The sequence below is a fragment of the Heteronotia binoei genome, chromosome 6, assembly GCF_032191835.1.
Source record: "Heteronotia binoei isolate CCM8104 ecotype False Entrance Well chromosome 6, APGP_CSIRO_Hbin_v1, whole genome shotgun sequence".
NCBI lineage: Eukaryota > Metazoa > Chordata > Lepidosauria > Squamata > Gekkonidae > Heteronotia > Heteronotia binoei.
Genome location: NC_083228.1, coordinates 41883824 through 41897214, shown reverse-complemented (window position 1 = coordinate 41897214; position 13391 = coordinate 41883824). Strand labels below are relative to the sequence as shown.

At 39.5% G+C, this 13391-nt stretch overlaps 1 protein-coding gene across 2 annotated transcripts in view; it reads right to left on the bottom strand.

The window, feature by feature from the left end:
• Positions 1-2474: 2474 nt before the first annotated feature.
• LOC132573703 (heparan sulfate glucosamine 3-O-sulfotransferase 1-like) overlaps positions 2475-13391 on the bottom strand; it is an 83860-nt gene continuing 72943 nt past the window's right edge. The window contains exons 3-5 of one of the 2 annotated variants that reach the window (XM_060241369.1): positions 5793-5911; positions 3147-4846; positions 2475-2992 (exon numbers count right to left, since the gene is read on the bottom strand). In XM_060241369.1, coding sequence (XP_060097352.1) covers positions 3791-4720 — 930 coding nt within the window. In that variant the 5' untranslated portion in view covers positions 4721-4846; positions 5793-5911 and the 3' untranslated portion in view covers positions 2475-2992; positions 3147-3790. The remainder of the gene's footprint in view (positions 2993-3146; positions 4847-5792; positions 5912-13391) is intronic. The other variant, XM_060241370.1, reaches the window with a different exon arrangement.

Below are 13391 nucleotides of genomic sequence, written 5' to 3'. Positions count from 1 at the left end.
TGATTTCATCATAGATTTGTATAAGAGCAGTATGATAGCAGTAGTTTTAAATCTCTATTCCTGTCAGGGTCAGCCCTCCCACTAGGCAAATTAGGCATTTGCCTAAGGCGCCAAATTGGGTCCTCCCGGCACCATAGGCAAATGTCTGAATTTTGCCCTGCGAGGGCTCTCGGTTGGCGCATAGCCTCTGTATTGCTCCCTGAGGGTCTTTGGATGAAGAGAGCAACACAGAAGTACAATTGGAATCATTAGAGAGGGGCGGGGAGGGCTTCTAGCCAGTGCACACTTTCTGTATCACTCTCTGAGCATTGGATGACGCTCAGAGAGTGATACAGAGACTGCAAGCTGGCCAGGAGCCCTCCTTGCCCCTCTCTGATGATCGGAATCATCAAAGAGGGGCGGGGAGGGCTCCTAGCCAGTGCACAGTTTCTGCATTGCTCTCTGAATGTTGGATGATGCTCAGAGAGCAAAACATAGACTGCGTGCCAATCATCAGAGAGGGGTGGGGAGGGCTTCTGCCCAACATGCAGTCTCTGTATTGCTCTCTGAGTGTCCTCTGTGGGGGGGGGGGCAGGCTGGAGCGCAAGAGTGGATGGGCTGTGCCATGGAGGGGTCGGCGGGTGGCTGATCAGCCTGGGCTGCCAAGTACCCTAGGGTTGGCCCTGATTCCTGTTCTACTTTGTGCAAGGATGGAATTTTTTTCACAGCAGGTGCACACTAGCTTGACATTTTCATCAAGCTATCTACTACTACTCCAAGATCCCTTTCTTGGTCTGCAGCTGGCAGCTCAGATCCCATCAGTGTATATATGAAATTGGGATTATTTGCACCAATTTGAATCACTTTGTACTTGCTCACATAGAATTTCATTTGCCATTTTAATTCCTATTCTCCCCCCACCCCCAAGTTTGAAGCAATCCTTTTGGAGCTTTCTGAAATCCATTTTTGCCTTAACTACTCTAAGCAAGTCGGTGTCATCAGAAAACCTGGCCACCTCACTACTCACCTCTTACTCCAGGTAATTTATGAACAAGTTGAAAAGCAATAGTATCAATACAGATCATTATTTTGCTCCATTGCAAGAACTGACCATTTATTTCTATTTTCTGTTTCCTGTTATTTAGCCAATTTCTAATCCCTAAGTGGACTTGTTCTCTTATCCCATGACTCTGAAGTGTGATCAGGAGTCTTTGAAAAGGGAGTTTATCAAAAACCTAAATAAACAATGTCTACCAACTCATTTCTGTCTACATTTATTGACACTTTCAAAGAACTCTAAAAAGTTAGTGAGGTAGGACTTATTTTTACAGAAACTGTGTTGGTTTTTATTTAGCAGGGCTTGTCCTTCTATATGTTTGTCAATTTTATCTTTAATACTGTTCTCCAACAATTTACCTAGAACAGACATTAAACTGTTGATTTTCCAGATCCCTCCTGGATCCTTTGTTTAAAATGGAAGCTACATTGCACCAAAGTCTCCTGAATAAATGTTATTGTGATAGCTTAAGTAAGCATGTCCTTTTATAGGTTAGCAACTGGTTAACAGCCTGTTGTCACATTCTCAAAAAATTGAAAAAGAGGCAGAAAAATGCAACCAAAGAAATCAAGGAGTTGAAACATCTTCCCTATGGGTAATGGTTAAAAGGAAACAGACAGTAATACAATAAGTAATGATGTGGAATATGTGCAGACTTAATTCTTCCAAAATACAAGAAACTGGGATCTTCCAAGGAAAAGGATGGGCAGTAGATTTGGGTAGCAGATCAATCCATTCTTGGTGATATACTTCCTATTCATTTCAGATGGCTTGGTCTGTAGCAGCAAAATAAAAAAGAAGTGTAGTGGAATCCTACTGACAAACAAATTTATTCCAACATAAGCTTCTGTGTGAGTCAGAGATCAGCAATCTGACTCCTGAAAGCTTGTGCTGGAATAAATGGAGCTGCCACTGGACTCCTGTTTTATTTTTCATCAGTTTAAAAATGTCTGGAATTTCCGTCTTTATATTTTTTGTCATTTCTTTTTCTAAAGCACATCTTAAGAATTCACCGTTGAGCTCACTCTAGAAATTGTTCAATCACAGTCTCAGCTAGAACGGACTGTGTAAAGATGACTCTCCACATAATTGATGGTGACACTAATTGCAAGATACCAATTCCATTGGAATCAATGGAATACAATTCATCTTTATTAGTTATGTAGCCTACTTATTCATATCCAAGTTGTGATTTGTAGTTTTAAAAAATATCTGTATAGCTTCCCTCCTTGGGTCATCGATAAAACTGTCCTGTTTAAATGTGGGATTGCAATTTCAACAAGTAAAAGTTAATGGTTTTAAAGTAGTATTCTTTTTTTAAAAAATAAATAAAACCCATTGCAACCTATTAGGAAAAGAAGCTAGTATTACACTGATAGGGGGCAGACAAAAAATAATCCATGGCAAAGCTAAAGTGTTTTGAGAAGAAAGACCAATATTACATTGTCCGGTAAAAATATATTATAAATAAACATACCCTAAAGCATCCATTTAGATTTACAGTTTTATAAATAAATCGGAAACCTATACGTGATATTTTGAATATTGTGTGTATAGTATACAATTCCACATGACTTTGCACTCTGAGTACACCTTATGATCTGCAAATAGATATTACAAAAGTTAACTCCACACTTTGGAGAGCAGGCAAGTAAATTTCCCTTTTTTCCTTTCTTTGCAGTAATCTTTATGCCAAATTAATTATATAAACAATGGAACAACTGGTTACAAAATACAAACAAGACTAAGAATTGTCTATTGACAAAGGGTATTTCTTAAATAAGTAGTTCATAGATTATGTGATTAAATGGACACTTGTGTAACTGTTGATGTCTACTGCATAAAAGGGGATTATTTTTAGAGCCAAGTACGTTTGCCCTGGAAATATGGCACACTTAACATCTGTTTAGTTGGGTTAAGTGGTTTTATGACCATTTGCGTAATACATGTGTGTCACTTACTACAAAGAACCCAGGCCTCAGATTCAGTGGGAGCTCACAGGAGCGCAGCTCCTCAACCTTTCTTAGAGTTCCACCTCCTTGTCCATTGAATAGTATTGCAGCCGCATAACAATCCCTGATGAGCACCACCACCTATTTTTCTACAAAACAACCCCTGAAAGAACTTATATAGAAAGGGAACTTTAACAGAAAGCTAATGTCAAATTGTAATCAGACCTGAAACTCACTGAAGTGTGGTAACACTTTACAAGCATTATTCCACACAAAAAATTTCCTAATTATTAAATGGACCCATTTCAATACTTTTCTTCTTCTAATATATAATTATTTTACTATATGAAATTTCTAGAGATCAATCCCAGTGTTAATTGAGTCAGATAGAAAAATAAAAAGCAACCAACAAAACCCAAAGGGTTTCACCTACATTTTTTTTTGTTAAAACATCAGTTAGAGCAATGGATTTCTGTGAAACTCTATTTGTTCATAAATCTGAATAAAAAGAGACAAATAAGTCAGTTTGGCTATACAAGTGTAAATCTGAAACAACTCCACTGAAACTGGTGGACTTGCACGGAGGCAATCGAGTTCATTACAGTAGTTAAAAGCCACTGCTACTTCCCCCTTACACTAATGAGTACCTTCCACTAATGCAATAGACTCCTAGTGTGAAACCACAGAAATGCAAACTGCGGTCTTCATGTCAGGGTGAATGCAACCCAGAGTTTGTCAGGAAGTGCTTGAAAATAGTTCATCACAGGACATTTAAAAAAAACCCTTTCTTCCAAAAAAATTGCTAATACCAGTCAAAAGAATGATTAATCATTTTGTAAAATTTTGCATTGTGCTCTCTGAAATAGGAGCAAAGTTGCTCTAAAACAGTACTGTTCACCACAGGATGCGGGCGTCCTTTTGATTCATGTAAACATCGCTCTCTTCCATCACTCCGAATGCAGTAGAACCCCTTGGTCTGATTAAAATAAAAATTTGAAGACATGATTCTGGAAGGCAGATTAAGAAATCTTTCCACTTTTTGTAATTCAGGAAGAGGGTCCTTGATTAAAGTATTGCCGTCTACAATGTGAATTTGATCCAAACTGAAGTGTTTAAGCCACTTCTCCATATGGATGTCATACAGGCTTCTCTGGATAGCCTTGTATTTGGTATTAAGTGCTCCATTTTTAATAACAATGTCTTCAAAGAGCTGCACAGGCTTGTGACTTTCTAGTCTATTGTAATAGACTTGGGTATAATCAGAGATAACTCTCTCTGTGGGGTCTCTCAGAATAAGCAGTAGCTTAATAGAGCTATTCATATCATGAATCCTTTCGGGAGCCTGTGGCGAAGTAAAATAGCCTGGTGTTTTCTCAATGGTTATTTGATTTTCATATGAAAATGGCATCAGGCTCCTATACCAGTCTATTCCCTTCACATAATTCTCATCCCAGTCAAAAAAGTGAACTTCAGTAGCTGCTACCACAATGTTTGGGTGAACATCCAACATTTCAAGTAATGCCCTGGTCCCTCCTTTACGAACTCCAATGATGATTGTCTGAGGTATTCGTCTGTTTGTTCCAGGAGGTCTCACTTGTGCCGAATAGTGTTCACTTTTATTGCTAAATAACATGACTTGGGCCTTCAGTGTCTCCATGAGAGCCCCATTCTCAGATGGAGCACCATGAGCATGAGTCAGGAGAAGGTATGATGACACAAGTAAAAAGGCCATGTGGAGATGAAGGAATGATCAGTGCAAAATGCCGTTGTGCTTGGCTGATGGAGCTATGAGCACATAACCTCCTAAAGAGGTGGCCGACAGGACAGGGGCCAAAGCAGCAATTGATTTCTCAAGCATCTGCAAGTTAAAGAAAATACAGCCATCAGTATCTTGTTGCCTGTACATAATAACAAAGCATATACATATGAATGACATCTCCATATAGCATATAACCAAAGCACTATGCAAAGTTACTGAGGTTGTGCATTCCTCAGTGAGATTTTTTGAGCTCTATATGTTTATAAACAGCATTACCTTATGGCAAATGGATAGTTGTTCTAGCAACTGCATTGTGTCCCAAGGGAATATGACATTCACACATGTCCCTCCAAACAGCAGGGCAATTCTCATACCAGCAAAAAGGATTCAGGTTCTACCATTTATTGGGAAACAACTACACAAAGCACTTTAAGCTGAAACTGTTCATAGGGGACAGAATCTATACAGTCTTCCTTATTTTGCCTGAAGTTTTCTAACAAATCCTTGAAAGAAATCTTTTTATGTAGATCGCTCCTGTGATGAAGAGCCCCCGCTCAAAATGTAAAAAGAGTACTTGAGCTCCCAATGAATAATTTAGCTCGAAACGTATAGGGCACTTGATTTCCCAATAACTGACAGCATCTGCAATTTCTGTATCCTTTCTTTCACACATGCGCGCACACACACACACTCACTAGTGATAGTTGATGATGTGTATATTTTTAGTATTTTCAAAATGAATTTAAACACTCTATAGTAGGGAAGCATAAAATCTACTTCTGAGTACACTAAGCCCCATCAGTTTATTCATAGAAAATTTGCACTGGTTTGGAGCACACTAGCGCAAGAGGTGTGTTGTTGTACCAGGCAACCGTTTTAGAAATATCAAGGGCCAGTCACACCAGAAGAGGTCAGAAGCCTAGGACATGCCCACTGTAGAACCTCCAGGGGATTTTGCACTTGCACAGTTTTCCTTCTCTGTACCCAGCCTCTTGTAATCATAAAAAAAAAAACCCTGGAGTTTTGGAATAAGCATCACCTTTACCTCAAGATGGCTGTGCAACACTGGCTGAAAATGTATGAATTGGTCGCACAATGGTTGCAGCAGTTTTCTATGAACCGGTTCTCCTTTCCACACACTGAATAGATGTAAATTTAGAAGATCTAAAAGGCAAAAAATAAAGAAGTTCCCTGTTGGTATGATCAAACCCATATGCATGTAGAAGCAAAGGTTGCCAACCTTTTCTTTAATGAGAGCTACTTGTGAGCAATGCATAAATGTCCTGAGCTACTTCCCCCTCCCCAGCATGTTAGCAAGCATCTGAAATTAAGCTAAGCAGTACAGTGAAAAATCAGATGAAGCAGCTTTTTTTAAAAAAAGGAAAAGAAAACATACAGGAGATCTTTTCATGATTTCCCCCCCTGAGTCTACTAAGAGATGCACAAGCTACACAACAGCAGCTGGTAACTCACAAGCTACTAGTTGGAGACGCCTGATGTAGATTCTCTTTTAACAATCTATTCTTCTTCAATGAGTTCAGAGCAGCTTATGTAACCCAGAGTCATCCTGTGAGCTACATGCCGGTGTGGGGACTGGAACCTAGGTCTCCACCCCCATCTCAATCCTTGAGACACAAGCTTAGAACTAGAATCTCATCCAGTAGCACTCAGTGCCGTAAACTGATAGGTCTGCATGAACTGCCAATATCTCCTGGAATGTTTCCGAGCTGTAATATGCAATTCTGAATTTATTTATTTAATTCATTCATTTATACCCTGCCTTTCAGCCCAATGGGACCCCAAAGCAGCTTATATCATTCTCCTCTTCTCCATGTCATCCTTACAACAAACTTGTGAGGTAGGTTAGGCTGAGAAAGTTTGACTGAGAGTCACCCAGCACGCTTCCATGGCAGAGTGGTGATTCAAACCTCTCAAATATGTCTGGTGCTCTAACCACTACACCACATCGGTTCTCTTACTGTACTACATTGGACCTCAAAAATAATCAAAAGAGGACTTGTGAGTCTGAGATTGGGCATACCAAGGGGGCTGTGACTCAGCCATACAGCAACTGCTTTGCTCGCACAAGGCCCCTAGATTCATTCCCCAGCATCTCCAGTTAAAAGAATCAAGTAGTACATGGTGTGGAAGAGTTCTGCCTGAGTTCTTTTACTCACAGTCAGAGCAGCCAATACTCAATTTGACAGACCAGTTGTCCAACTCAATAGCTCTGTACATGATACAATGAACACATGTACATCCTGTGTGTATGCATTTACATCAGTTCGTAAAAAAGCCAGCATGTGTCCATTTTACAAATGAAACCAGGAACCAGTACCTGTATAAATGTGGGGTTTAAGTCATATGTTCAGCTGTACTTGTATTGAACATGAGAATTAGTTAATGCATGTACATAAGAAAAATCAAGTGTACACTGTACATGGACCAAACATGCATGCACTGTATCACTTCACATAGTACTTTTGATAGTAAATCAGCTGAAAAACCATGGGGACTATTTGACATAGAGGCTGGAATTCAAGAAACACAACAGCAAAGCAATCTTCGGCATGTAGTTGAATACTTCTTAGAATCTTGGCTGTAGGTTGCAAAGTCAATTACCACTTTATCACTGTACAGTTTGGTAAAAGCACATACTTTGTGAGCAGGCGGTCCTAGGTTTCTGTCTCCAGCATTTCCAGTTAAAAGACATAAGGGAGCAAGGGCTTGTGAAGGACATTTTTCTGCTGGAGCTTTCCCTTAGTCAGAATAGACAATTTAGAAAATCTGTGTGCTATCCAGACATGCTTGAAGCAGCTCATAAATAAAACAGTAAAAGAGAACTAAGAAAATAGCAGTAAAAGCAATAAAAACAAGCCAAACACTAAAAATAAGTCATACCAATAAATGCCAAGAGAGATGGCTAATACAAGCACATAAAACACAGCAGTCTGATATGATGTTGATAAAAGAGAACTCAGGTTAGGAGCAGACCACAAAAAACAGCTAAAAACCATGGAACCTCTTGGTTAGTTCTGAACTAAACTGAACAATGATTTGATCTGGTATAAGGCAGTTTTGGCTGGAAGTATTGGTTTCTCTTTTAAAATTTTGCACTGTTCTTTAGCAGTTTCCTACCACACTGGAATCCCAACAGAATTCTTCTCTTCTTTGGTCTTGTAATCTCAACATGAAATGTAAGAATAAAGTTACCAGCACCTTGAACTGTCAAGGTAACTCCCTTTAGGAAAGTTAGTTGCATTCCATTGTTCGTTTCTCCCATTATTCTGAACCTCTATGATCATTAGAGTTAACACTGCATGTGAAGTTCAATGGATCTAGGCCCCAGGAGAATATTACTGTCTTCAGCATTGCAAGTTGGTAGTTTTTAGAAGTTTCTCCATGTGGTAGGTCACAGGCTCGGAGAATGAGACCCACACAAAATGTCAACACAAAGAATCCCTCATCTGTTATTTTGGGAAGGTTACATTTTCAATTTCAGCAGGTCAGCTTGAGACTGTAGCTCTGTTGAAGGTGTGAAGCAAATGATAAAATAGCAATAGGTAAAAGCTCACTTGGTTTCAACCACCTGAACAATAGTCCAAAGATAATGCCAGCCTGTCAAGCAGAGGATCCTTTGTCCGTGCAGCTTGAAAATTTGTATATGTATGTGGAAATGAAGAAAGGCATTTCTTTGAAATGGAAATAAATGCCATTTTAAAAAATGGTAATTTTTCAAAGAAAGCTGGACATGCCACTGAAATAACATTCACTCATTGATCTTAAGTGTAAACAAGATCTGTGCTGAGATTGATTCACAAAGTCCTAATTAGGAATATGAAAAGAAATAATTACACATGGGAAACCAGTTCCCTTTCAATATCAGGCACTAAAGGAACAAAATGACTCTTACTCAAGTGAGTGTTTTCACTGCAGTAGGAACGTTAAGAGTTCTATACCACGTTTTTAGAAACATTCGAACACATTTTATTAGCATCATATTGTGTTAGCACTTGCTGACTCACACATCATCTATAAATACTACTGCATTTGAAAAACTGTTTTAGAAGCCTTATGAGATCACTTTCAGGTCTGGCTACAGAGGAATGGGAGCGGCTTCCTCTTCTGCTGTGACTCTAGTGTGGTTTGCATGTTAACTGTGTAAGGGTCTCTCTCACTTAACAGTCATTGTACCTCCTGGCAACAGTCAGGAGCAGAAGAGTCACACAACCGGCCACACCTACATAGCTCAGGTACTCAGTGTACATTATACAGTAGGAAAGGACAGCACCCATGCTAGTAAGCGAAGACTAGTTTATTTTCATACAATGAGGTTATACGCTTATTGCCCCAGTATTCCAAATGAAGGCATGAGATGGCAGCATGGGTTTAACCTGGTTTATTTAAATTTTCTGATCTACATCATCAATTAGTTGTGCCAATATTTGAGGGTGGTCTACACTAGGCAGCCTGTCCACGGCTACCTTTATTCTGGCAAGTCCACCCTGGCTCCAAACCTGGCCAATGGCTATCATTGGCCTCATTTATCCTCACCTACATATAGTGCTGAGAGATGCCTAGCCCTAGGTTCCTATTTTGATGTGCCCTAGAGCTTCTACTAGGTTCAGGAAGATGTTACTCAGCACCAAAAGCACTTCTTCACAAGTGCCATCCCACCATTAAGTCAGTGACAGTCCATACAGGACATGTCTTCTATCATGGCCAATGGCTTAGGGTGCTCATTGTTAGCCCTACCTAAATGAGCAACCTACTCTATCTCCGCCAAACTAGTTACGGCCTAAACAGTCAGAGGCTAGGCCTAATTAATCCTCAATATTCAAAATTATTACCACCACCCTGAACATCCCAAAGCAGGTGAAAAAGGGCCCTGCTTAGCAACAATCTAGGAGAAATGTGCCCCCCCCCAATTCCTGCTTGGCCCCAAATGGCAACCAGCTAACCCTGTGATACTGAGAGTGGGTCAGCAGCAAGTGGCGAAAAGTGCAGCATGAGATGAAGCAAGAATAATTCACCTCATTTATCTGCCTTCCCATTGGATGGCTGTTCCATCAGCCAGCCAATCTGGCCTCGAATTTCATTCTAAAATGGACTAGGTCAAATTAATTCATGGCCCTAACAGCCATAAATGCCTCCACTTCCAGGAGTTCTGTTTCTCCTTGAATCCCATTTCTTCTGGCTTAATTCTGCTATCTGACCTATGCAGTCAAGATTATGTTTATACCTACAATCCAAACCAGTGACACACAAAACGGAAATTCACCAGATGCCATCCCATGCTATGAAATGTCTTCCTTGATCACAGTTCCTTGTATTCTATAAAAAGATCTTTAGACTCTGTTCTTTGCTCACATAGAAGCATAAAGTTGGAAGGAACCCCCAGGGTCATCTAGTCCAAATTTACAAATACCTCCCCCTAAATTCACAGGATCTGCATTGCTGTCAGATGACCATCCAGCTTCTGTTTAAAAGCCTCCAAAGGAAGGAGAGCCCACCACCTCCCAAGGAAGCCTGTTCCACTGAGGAACTGCTCTGTCTGGAAGTTCTTCCTAATGCTGCACTGGAAACTCTTTTAATTTCAACACGCTGGTTCTGGTCCTACCTTCTGGAGCAACAGAAAATAATTCTGCACCATCCTCTATATGACAGGCCTTCAAGTACTTGAAGATGGTGATCATATCACCTCTCAACAGCCCCCTCTTCAGGCTAAACATGCCCAGCTCCTTCAACCTTTCTTTGTAGGACTTGATCTCCACAACCCTCACCATTTTTGTTGCCCTCCTCTGGACATGTTCCAATTTGTCTATATCCTTCTTAAAATGTGGTGCCCCAAACTGAACATTATATAGCAGGAAAGGACAGTACCCATGCTAGTGAAGGAAGACTAGTTTATTTTTACATGTTGAAGCTCCTTCACTTAATGGCCATGCTATACTCTCTGCCCTTCTGCAGATTTACTATATGTTCATATGCAACTGGAATAAAGCTCAAGAGTGAGTTTCTATCTCCCTGTTTTTCATAGGGCTGCGACCATGCTCTATTAAACAAACTGGAGCAAACTAGAATCTAAATTCCATGTGTAACTTGTCTACAATAAGTTCAAGAATGTTCTTCCTTAAGTTATCCTTTGCTTTAGATCTGATCTGATACATGGCTGGTGGATAAGTGGTAATAAAGATTATGGTCATTACATACTTTAGTGGTACTCCAAAATATAAACAATAGGATTACCAATAATTGGAAGCAGGCATTTAAGTAACTTTTCACTCACTTCTCTGTCCTTTTTTATTTATTTATTTATTTATCTGAGATTTATGTCCCGCCCTTCCCACTAGGTGGCTCAGGGCGGCTTACAACATGTAAAACTAACATAAAATATAAAATTAAGCATTAAAATTAACATTACATAATTTATAGTTAAAAATCTAAACATTTGTTATATACATAAAACATTAAAATAATTCAGCGGTCTTAAGTTACGCTCAATTCAAATTCGATATTCAATGTTCAGTGTTCAGTACTCGGTGCTGGTCAGTTGTGGGCCAGCCAGAAGAGGGCTGTCTTACAGGCCCTGCGGAATTGGGTAAGGTCCCGCAGGGCCCTTACCTCTTCCGGCAGCTGGTTCCACCAAGATGGAGCAATTATGGAGAAGGCCCTGTCCCTTGTAGCTTTCAAACGGGCTTCTTTGAAGATTAGACTGGAAGATCTAAATAAAAACATGAACCTTTATTCCTTTCCATGGTTACTTAGTGGCCAGAAACACACTGCTTCCTTGTATAATTTCTTTCAAGTTATATCTCCTTATCACATCATCAGAGACAACCTTATACTTAAGGCCACATTTATGGCACCTAAAAGCCAAAAATTGTGCTTTACCATTCATATGTCTTTAAGTCTTCTATCACCATTGACAAGGCTGTGCTAAAATGCCAGATTCGCAGCAAGATAACCCAAATTTTATGCAAAGAAATGTCAGATCCAGAATGTAACAGTAGCTCTGAAGGATCAGGCCAATAGTCCATACAGTCTAGCATCTTGTTTTACACAGCAGCCAGACAGATGCCCTTGGATGGCTTACATTAAACTAAACAAGTGGTCATCACTATATTTTCAGACAATGGATTCTACAAGTTAATCACTCTTTGAACTAAGAAGTATTTTCTTTCTGTCTGCCCTCAATTTACAGCCCATCAGCTTCAAAGAGTTTCTGTGTATTCTAACACTATGCAGGAATCTATGCATACATTTTATAAACTTCTATATGTTTTCACTTACTCATCTTTAAACTAAAAATACACCCCAAATTCTTCACAGGTAAAGCGTTCAGTTTAGAGCAACCGCAATTGCAGACAGAATCTCAGATGCAGATGCACCACAGTTATACAAGGCTATTACGATATTGGCCACTTTGTTTTCAACCCTTTTCATAATAATCCTTAAACAGAATTTGCCTTTTTCACTGCTGCCACATACTGAGTTGACATTTTCATCAAGCTGTCCACCACTGCCTCAAGGTTTCTTTCCTGATTAGCTTCTGTCTATTCAGATGCCATTCACATATATTTAAAATTAGCACTTTTCATTCAAGTGTGCATCACTCCACTAAATATTGAATCTCCCTTGCCATGCTGTTGCCCACTCACTCAATTTGGAGGGATCTGTTCTGGGGTCTTCACAATCTGCTTTAGTTTTGCTATCCTAAATAACTTGGTATAGTTTGCAAAGCTGTCTACTTTGCTGCTTATTTCCTCCTCCCATTGCAGATCATGTATGGACAAATTAAATGGCACCAATCCCAATACTGATTGTTTTGGAATCCCAGTTCTCTCTACAGTAAAAATAGTCAATTTCTTCCTGCTTTCTACTTATTGTTGTTTAACAAGTTTTAAATCCTTGAGAAGACCCATCATCTTATCCCATTACTGTTAAGTTTACTCAGGAGCCTTTGAGAAGTTCAAAAAATTTTTGGAGTTCCCTTTGTCTATATGTTGCTAACCCTCTCAAAGAGTGCCAAAGTTGGCAAGAAAGGATTTCCCTTTACAGAAACCATTCTAGTTCTTCCTCAGTAAGGCTTGTTCTCCCATGTGATTAATAATTTTATTTTTAATAAGAGTTTATACTAATTTACTGGGTAAGGCTAACTTGCTTGTAACTTCCTGGATCTCCTCTGGATCCCCTTTTAGAAGATATATGTTTGAAAACTGCACAAGGCGGCAAATGTTACTAATAAACTCTGTATGTTTGTTAGGAGATTAATAATTTCACATGTGAGTTCCTTAAGAGCACTCAGGCAGTATTCCACAAAAAGTACATGTCCACTCACCATTGTTGAGGATATTTTTCATCCTGGTGAGTGCCTTTTAAGGCAAAAGTACTTGGTGCATTGTGTCTTTAAGAACTTCGCAGCATGATGCTTGCAGCTGACTTTTACTTTCATTTCAGTGAGGCTTTATTGGGCTGCTCCTTCTGTTTCTTTTTCCCTGCTAATACCAACTCAGCAAGAGAAAGAAAAAAAACCCAGCACTACTATGAAAAGAGCCAAAAACAAGTGCAGAATTGGATTATATAGCAGTAACAATGGTGGGGCCCTTTTTAGTAATTAAAATAAGTTTTGCCTTTGATTTCT